Here is an 8,430-nt window from a genome sequence, read left to right on the forward strand (position 1 = left end):
GCAACAGGACAAGAGCAGAGACAAGGCTACTGATGGAGAATCCACAGAGAGTGACCATTACCCTGGGACATGAGGGACATCTCAGGGCTGATGCACCGCAGCAGGGAGGAAGGAACACAGGACTGCGCAGTTCATCCCCCTTGCACCCGGCCATGCTGACCGGGACCTGGGACCCCAAAGAAATGACTTTCTGCAAGAGCCAAGAGGCAGCTGTACACAGTAAACTGCAGGGTTTAAAGCTGAGAATGGACTAAATTAAATACTGGGTGCAAAACCCTGCAAACTGCACCTCGCCTGGGCTCGGAGGGGCATCTCCTGGGAGAGCCTGGAGGCAGCTCTCCGTCGCGGGGGAAGCGCTGGAGAGGCAAGTGCGTTGTCCCGATCGCACGCAGCATCTTCAGTTGCTCACATTAACTAATAAAAAACCACTATGTGTTTCTACAGATTGAAGCAAGGCTTTTTGAGGAACCACAAAACCCGTCTTTTCCACAGGCTGAATGTTTCTAAACTATTTCCTGCAAAACTCTGCAATAAAGTCTCTCTCTAAATTACACTCATTAGTTAAATTAGGTTTCATTACCATCTTTTCCCTCAGTGCCCATTACACCAGCTGGATGCTGCATTTTAGGAATCCGTTACATGCTAACAACAAAAAATTTTTCTCTTAAAAAAATAAGAAATAATTAAAAAAAAGACACTTTGGTGATAAACTAGTTCATATTTCTTTAAAGGTCCACAGGTTATCAGAGAAGGGGAGGCAGATGAAACAGCTGCTTTTGGATACCAGAGTGCTCTCTAGAATGCCCTGTTCTTCCAATTTATTTTTTTTAATAAGCATAATTAACGGAAGCAATAAGTTTTTATCCACACAGACGGCTTTTTGACTAATTCAGGCTTTCTTTTATGCACTCAGCTGTCTCTAGGAAACACAGGCAACACAACCCAGCACAGCAAGAGGGAGAACGTGCTGGCACATGGGATTACAGCTCATCACCTCGTTGAATGGCTCGTGTGTGGCATTTGCCACTACCAAAAAAAAAAATAGAAGAAAAATAAGATGTTGATAATAGACATCTGCACTGCCATGCCTTGGGGCTTACTTCCCTTAATTTCATGTTAGAAATTAAACTAGAATCTTGCAACACCTGAATTTTTCCAAAACCTGACATTTAGGTAACCAAACTGCCCTCTCTTCTTCACTGCAATCTACCCATACCCAGGGATTTCACTCTATTGGAATCTGAAGGTCTTCTAAGAATATCTGGGTGTTTCAAGTTGTACTAACTGGTGAATAGAAGAAAATGAGAAGGCTTCTGTCTGTTGAGTAATTTCAGTAAAACAAAAACCAGAGCAGGCTGAGAGCTTCAACAAACCTGTGTTACCAAAAGCTTCAAAATTGAAGGGTGGGAGGGAGGAGCAAAGAGCATTTTCAGCATAACTTAGTTGGGAATTCACAGCCTTTAGAGCATCACCAAACTCAGTCATGCCCTGGTACTTGGTAAAACAGAAAGGAAACTATTACAGCTATTTGCATCCCTGACTTAACAGGGGGAAAAAAACCCCTTATATTGCTAAGTGACAGGCTGAGTCAAACACTTCCTCTTTAATGAAAACTTTATTAGATCCCAGCACAGTTACGATTTTGGAAATTGCTTTTAGTGAGTTTGATGAGTTTTGGAGCTAGGATTTAATGTCATTGTCTTTTAAATTTAATCTTATTTGAATTACATTTCATTTGATTGCACTGCCGTGCTTACTTGCGTATGAGGAGTTCAGCATTTTGCTACTTACTCACTCCTTTGCAAGCAAGACACCCACCTCCCCCAGTGTTACCCCCAAACACAGCACAGTGGGTGTTCATAAGTCACAGGGTATCCTGCAAAGCCTACAAAGCTACTGTGTTTGGGGGTTTTTTTGTGGGATATTTTCCCCTCCAGACATACATGCTATCGAGGCTCTGCAGCTACTGCTAAGGGGGGTTGCCTTTCCCACACACACATCTCACCTCTATTTCTCAGTGGCTCCCAGCACCATGTAAGATGAAGAAAAGCCCTGTCCTGCCTCACTTACCTCCCACATGGTTTCCTCATCTCCTCCCCAGTGAAGGAGCCCTTCATTGCTTGCACCACACAGGCTCTGCCCTCAGTTTTGTTCCCCCTGTCCTGCTTTAACTCTTTCACACACCTGCCATCAATGAAAAATTAAGTAACTGTCAATCACTTCCACCTTTCTGTGACTGGTTTTTCTGCCAAGAAAAAAGGAACCTTTGGCTACAGCTAGCAACAAGCAAAATGTGAAGAAATTGGTAGGTTATGTGCATTGCTTCACTTCTTGGAATGTTGTTCAGATACAGAATAAGGCTGTAACCCCCGTGAAATGCAGCGTGGTGGGCGCAGAGAAGGCGAGCAAAGCATCTGCTGCTCTTGCACCATTCACACAAAATCTACATTAATCACTCTTTACCTCCCTGATCTTTATCTCAGGGTGTAATGTAAAATGTCAGCAAATAATTTAGTCTTTACTATGTTTAATTCCCTCCATTAGTTCTGTAAAAACTTTTCAACTCATTTAGTAAAAGCCAAAAAAGGTCACGGAGGGGTGCAGGGAGCCATGCCTTGCAGACCTTAGCAGTCTTCCCATCCTCCACACACCAGAGGCAGCTAGGCAGTAGTTTATTAAAAGACCCTGGAGAAACCAATACCCAACCTGGGAATCCAGATTTCCAAAAAGCTCTTAACCCAAATTTCCCAGTGTGACAAAAGACTAGGTGCACATTTTCTATAGTCTACATGGCCAAGTGTATTGTTGACACCACTAATTTAGGACATGAGCAGAAGTTCTCTCTTGTGCATCAGAGAAGTATCAGAGATGTCATGGGCTGACAGCCAAGGGACCTTATTGCTGTGTTTGAAGAATGCCCTTGAAGCTGGTGGGTTTTCCTGTTGCATCTCACCATGGTACATTCACCTCTGCTGCACTAAACTGAGCGTGCAGCTTGAAACTGAGAAAGTATCTGGCCTTCAGGATATTTATAAGTAACAGAATTAGGAAAAAAAGCTAATTTTCTGAGCTTCTGAGGAAATGCACAGGATTACTTCACTCATTCTTTTCTCCTTTGACCTTGATTGGTAGGTCTCTAACAAAATTAGCAATTAACAAAATGAATTTAAGATAATGCAATTTTATCTGGATTAGTTTAGCTGAGCCCTGGGCACAAGCATTGCACAGAGAGCTTGATACTGTCATATTTTTTCCTACATATTCTGTCTAAACATATTGTTTCAAAATGTTACTGTCAAAGAGAGTCTTCCCCTCTCTACATAAAACATCTGATGAGCAGGAAGACATTAAACCAGGCGTGTTTCTTCTGAAGAAAAAAACCACGCAGGGATTCAAATGGGGGTGTGGGAAGGCAGCGGCAGGTTTAAAACCCCTCATGTAGCAGGACCAGCACGACTCTCCTCCTTGTCTTGCTGATTTGCACTGGGTTGTCTGGAGCTGAAACATCTCACACGGTCTCCACCAGGCTGTGAAGCTCACTCCAGCCAGGATGCAGCTGGGTTCCATTGTTGGCTCTGCCCAAGCCAAGTTATTACCCTGTCACTGTTACTGTATGACAGACGTAAGTGACGCAGGTGGATGACACTTCACTGGGAGCGGGGAAAGGAGAAGGCAGCACGTGTGTCTTGAAGACATTCTGATGGGATCACTTTCTTTTCCTGTGAAACACAACTTCTGTTCAGTGGCATGATGTTTCCATCTCCTTCACCAGCAGCTGATATTTCCATCTCCGGAAAAGATGCATTTTGAATCCTATGCAGCAGAACCACTCTTGGTGCTGTTTTGGGAGGTAAGGCCAGTCACCCACCTAGTGCCATGGAAGAGAGACCAAGGGCACAGCATCCTGCCTGAGAGCCACAACCTGAAGCCATATCTAACCTGGGCTCTCAATTTTAATTGCACAGAGAAACAAAATGGTCAGTGGCTCCCAGTGACACAGACCAGGCGGCCAAAGAGCCAAGAAGACAAACAACTTCCAGCTCCTGGCTGTAAACCAAGGCATTGCGTTCCCTCCCTTCCCAGAAACAACACTCGAGGTGGCCTTGTTCGTGCTCCAGTGTTCTCTACTTCTTCAATTTCCTGTAATTTTGCTCAGCCACAATATTATAGGGTTTATAACATTTTCCGTTCAGGCACAGTGAAGATTGTAAACATGTGTCTCTCCCACTGTTAACGCTGAAGGTTCACCATCAGCAACATGGCAATATCTGCGATGCACTGAGGAAACTGGCAAATAAAAATGGGGTGCAAGGGTCTCATTTCAGATTTTTCCAGCATGAGGTTGGGTGTGATGCATGGCACAGAGCTGTGTCCACCTGGCTGAACTTCTTTCCATGAAGAAACAGCCATGGTGGGAGGGCAAGGTATCTATCTGCCCAGCTATTTTTTAAAGTTCATTTGAGCACTATTCCCCTTCTCCACCCAAGTTGTCTTGCTAAACTTCAGGATTATGCAACAGGCAGGAATAGTCACAAATTGTCCTTAAAATTTGGGTTTATTATTCACAGTTTTGTTGTAAACAAAACAAAAAAAAACCACATAGCTGCTATTGCTAAATAAGTTGGAGCCTGTACACCACCAATTAGCCAGGCTGGTGGTACACCTCGAGGGCTGCTGTCAGTTCTTGCTGTTGGCCTGAATCTGCAAGCAAAAGAACCGAGGCCACATGAATTTTCTGATTGGCTGGAAAAATTTGGATACAGCCTCTGTTGGGATGTATAAATAGAAAGCAAAGTATTTTAGACCTTTCACTTTGAAAGCAGAGCTCTCAAGGCACATGAAAATGCACCGAGTCACAGCAGTCATCCTTGCGATTGCGATCTCCAGTGGTGAGTTAGCTGAATTTTAGTAAACATTCCTCATTGTAACCTGTCTTCTTTTTCTTTCTCTGTTTTTCGGGGTTTTTTTTCTTTTTTTAATGAAGGTTATCTGTAAGGATTTAGGAACTGATTTGTTCCCTGCCATTTTTTGCTTTTGAAAATAACTCCTCTCGCATCACATAGAAACCTCCAAGGAAAAATCCTTTTTAGGAATGGTAAAGAGTTGTGGCAAAATTTTGTTGGGAGTAATAATGTTGACTGAGTAAGAAAGAATCAGCTGAGGCATATCAATTACTAAACAGCATGCATGCTTTCTTAAAAGCCTTTTACTTAAAGATCAGCCCACTGAGCATAAAGTGTTCCCAGAGATGTTTCTGTGTTTAATGTCATCACTTTTGATTTCACAAAGAATACACAGTTCATTAAAATAAATGAAGACTACCTAGAAGAAAGGGCTGTTTTGCTTGGGGAAGGCATTAGAGATTTCCTGCACCCTTTTAGCACCAGATCTTCAGTGTCAGCACATCATTTCCCCTGTTTGTGTATATTCTCAGAGCCCAACAGGGATGGTGCCAGCCGAGCTGTTCCCACAGGCGAATAAACCCTCAACTCGTTGCTTCTTGCTAGACCAGCCCCGTTCTTCCTAAAGCATCCCATGGGAAACCCCAGTAGTTTTGGTGGGGGGAGCAGGGCTGTTAGAGGCTTGTAGAAGTTACCAAGATGGGGGTTGCCTTTCCCCCCTTCTCCCCTAGAAATGTCTTTCAGACATCGCCGGTGCCGTAGGATCGTTGCCGTGACCATAGGACCAGCATGGCTTTGATTGTGGGTGATGTTAGCTGGAGTCTGGAATAAAAAATATGAGGATGCTACTCTACTGGCTGCTACTTTGAAAGAGTAATATAGAAACATTGGGAGATAGAAAATGCAATTAGTAAAAGGTAGATGACAGCCTGTATTTTTGACTGGATCCCACATTAGGGAATAGGAAAGGGACTTGGTGGGTCTCTCAGCCCTGTTTTGTACAGCTACAGCTTGGTATCCCGAGATCCTGGGTGGCTCAGGTCACCTTCCAGGCAGAGCCACCCCATGGCTCCAGCCCCACACCTGCCATGCGAACACAGCACAGCACGTCTGCCCTGGGCCATGGGAGAGATGGTCACCCCACGATGTCCCCTCCAGATCTATTTGTTCTGCATATTACTTTGAAGTCACTGTTTTAAGTACCCTCAAACATCGCTGGGCAAAGCATAAAACAACAACAAAAAAGCTGCTTCACTGCATCCCTAAAATTAACTTGCATTAAAAGATTAACAACTTTCCCTGAAGCCTGATCCATCGTTACAGCGAAGTCCAAAGGGATCTTGCTACTGATTAAACAACACGGGCTGGGAAATCCCCTTTCTAGCTTCTGGGTTTCATCATCTGTTCTTCTCTTTTTTTCTTTTCTAGCTACTGCAGCACAATGGGCGAATATCTGCTCGAGTCAACCTGCAAACAAAATCAGAGGCTGCGACTCCCAGGGCTGTGGTGGATACAATGACCCCAGGTCCTGGGCTGGGATGACGGGAGATGGTTGTGCTTGAAACTTTCTTAAAATAAAAATAAGCATGAAAAGATGGGCGAGAGGAGGGTTTCTAGCTGGCAAGGTGCTTCACCGCGGGCTAACCCGCCTTGCTCTTCTTCTTCAGAGGAGGGAGGAAGCACAGGGGAGTGGATGTGGTGTGTGAGGACGGCGCGGTGGTGTACGCACCCTTCACGGGGATGATCAACAAACAAGCCAGGCCCTACGGAAACGGCAACGCCATCGACAATGGAGTCCAGCTTTCAGGATCAGGTACCAGAGCTGAAAGACATGCGGCTTGCTAAGCCTGATTGCAAAACGCTCCCATTTGTTTATAGAGCTTTAAACTGAGCCAAAAATCATGAACCAACCCAGACTGCTGTGCACTTGCACATCCAAGTGAAAACTGCACCTTTGAAATCCAGGTTCTGTTAATGCAGGAAAATGGATTGAAAGGATTACAGCATTTCACCTCTATTAAAAAAGGCAAAGGATGAAGCTGGTCCCTTTGCACATTTTGGATAATTAAGGGAACAGCCTCTGACTTGCTCATGGAGTTTTACCCACCTTTATCCCCTTCCCCACCCTCCTCCATATTAATTTATTTATTTTCCTATTCTCTCTTCTTGATACTATAGGAGCATCACACCATTTTCTAAAACTTTTTCTGCTGCTGAATCTCTTACCATTTTATTGTAATTTGTATTTTGCTACTGAACATTATGACTTTGTCAGGCTTTTAAACCATTTCATAGCAGCAACCGTTTCCCCTTCTCCTCTCTCCCCTGTTAACAGGATTCTGCATTAAGATGTTTTACATCAAACCCGTGAAGTACAGCGGCCCCATCAAGAGGGGAGAGAAAATCGGCGTCGTGCTGCCCATGCAAAGGGTCTACCAAGGAATTATATCCCATGTCCATATCCAGAACTGTGACTTAACAGATCCTACTTCCAATCTGTAAACAGGTGGCTGCACATCAGGAGCAAAGCTTTCAGCCCCTCACTTGTGTATTCATTAAATTGCTTAGGCATAGGTAGAAGCCACTGAGCCTCAAACAGTTGTTCTACCTGAAAAGTATCCAAGAACAAAATGCTGGTGGTTGTCTGAACAGAAACAGACTCAGAGTAAGGTATAACACATGCATTAAAGCTGTTATCATGTCCTGCCCATCCCTGCACTGGTGGATGAGGGCTGAAGCGGTGGGGACCGGACGAGTGGCTGGGAGGAGGTGGATCCTCGATCCTCAGCACTACGGTGAGCTGTGCTGCAGCTCACTCGTCTTGGACTCCTCTGCTCTCTTTGCAGCCAAACACAAAGATTTCTTCAATAAGCCAGAAATTTCACTTGTGCTTGCACATGGAAAATCACATTATTAAAGGGCTGCTTCTCTACAAATTGCTTTGAATTTCTTTGGTGCTGTCACAGAGTTTGGGCTGGGTTCTGCTTTTTTAATGCAGCTGGGGAGAAAAAAACCTGTGTAAAGCTGAAACCCAAATCTTTCCTGGGGCCCATCACCAAAAACATAAACCAACATTAATGAAGTAACTCATTCCTCTTCCCCAGACTCCTGCTTCAGGATTGCCTTGGCACACCCAGGTTTCTTTTTGTCCAAGTGAGGCATTTCTTTCCATTAGTAAAATCAGCTGAAAACTTTCCCGGGACAACAAGCTCTTGTTAACAGGACAGGGTTCTTCAGGCCAAGGCTACCAATGTGCTACTGGGAGTCTCAAGTGCTCTACAAGTGCTGCAGGCTCACGTATTTACCAACCCAACTGCAGCCTCAGCTAAGCAGGGAAGCTGCTTCAGTGGGAGCTGCTTCTGTCCTGACAGCAGATTTGGTTTTTCTGAGAAACTACAGAAAGTTATTCCCCACATCTGTGAAAAGCACTTAACCTGCTGTGTCCCATTCACCTTCCCCAGCAACCACTTTCATTTTGCCATGAATGAAAAATCAGCACGTCCGTATAAATATACAGCCCAAATCTGCA

General features: G+C 44.4%; 1 protein-coding gene across 1 annotated transcript; it reads left to right on the plus strand.

Moving 5' to 3' along the window:
• The first annotated feature begins 4,664 nt into the window (after positions 1 to 4,664).
• Positions 4,665 to 7,837, plus strand: LECT2 (leukocyte cell derived chemotaxin 2). The gene is made up of 4 exons (XM_074884103.1): positions 4,665 to 4,889; positions 6,330 to 6,426; positions 6,569 to 6,714; positions 7,237 to 7,837. The coding sequence occupies exons 1-4, from the start codon at positions 4,838 to 4,840 to the stop codon at positions 7,401 to 7,403; spliced, it is 462 nt and encodes a 153-aa protein (XP_074740204.1). The 5' UTR covers positions 4,665 to 4,837; the 3' UTR covers positions 7,404 to 7,837.
• Positions 7,838 to 8,430: the final 593 nt, after the last annotated feature.

The sequence above is a fragment of the Strix uralensis genome, chromosome 14 (assembly GCF_047716275.1).
Source record: "Strix uralensis isolate ZFMK-TIS-50842 chromosome 14, bStrUra1, whole genome shotgun sequence".
NCBI lineage: Eukaryota > Metazoa > Chordata > Aves > Strigiformes > Strigidae > Strix > Strix uralensis.

Bases quoted from the DNA above. Each gene is read 5' to 3' on its own strand.
- LECT2 (XM_074884103.1), top strand. From the start codon at position 4,838: ATGAAAATGCACCGAGTCACAGCAGTCATCCTTGCGATTGCGATCTCC. The intron at 4,890-6,329 runs GTGAGTTAGCTG...TTTCTTTTCTAG, and splicing joins TGCGATTGCGATCTCCAGTG to CTACTGCAGCACAATGGGCG. The intron at 6,715-7,236 runs GTACCAGAGCTG...CCCTGTTAACAG, and splicing joins AGTCCAGCTTTCAGGATCAG to GATTCTGCATTAAGATGTTT.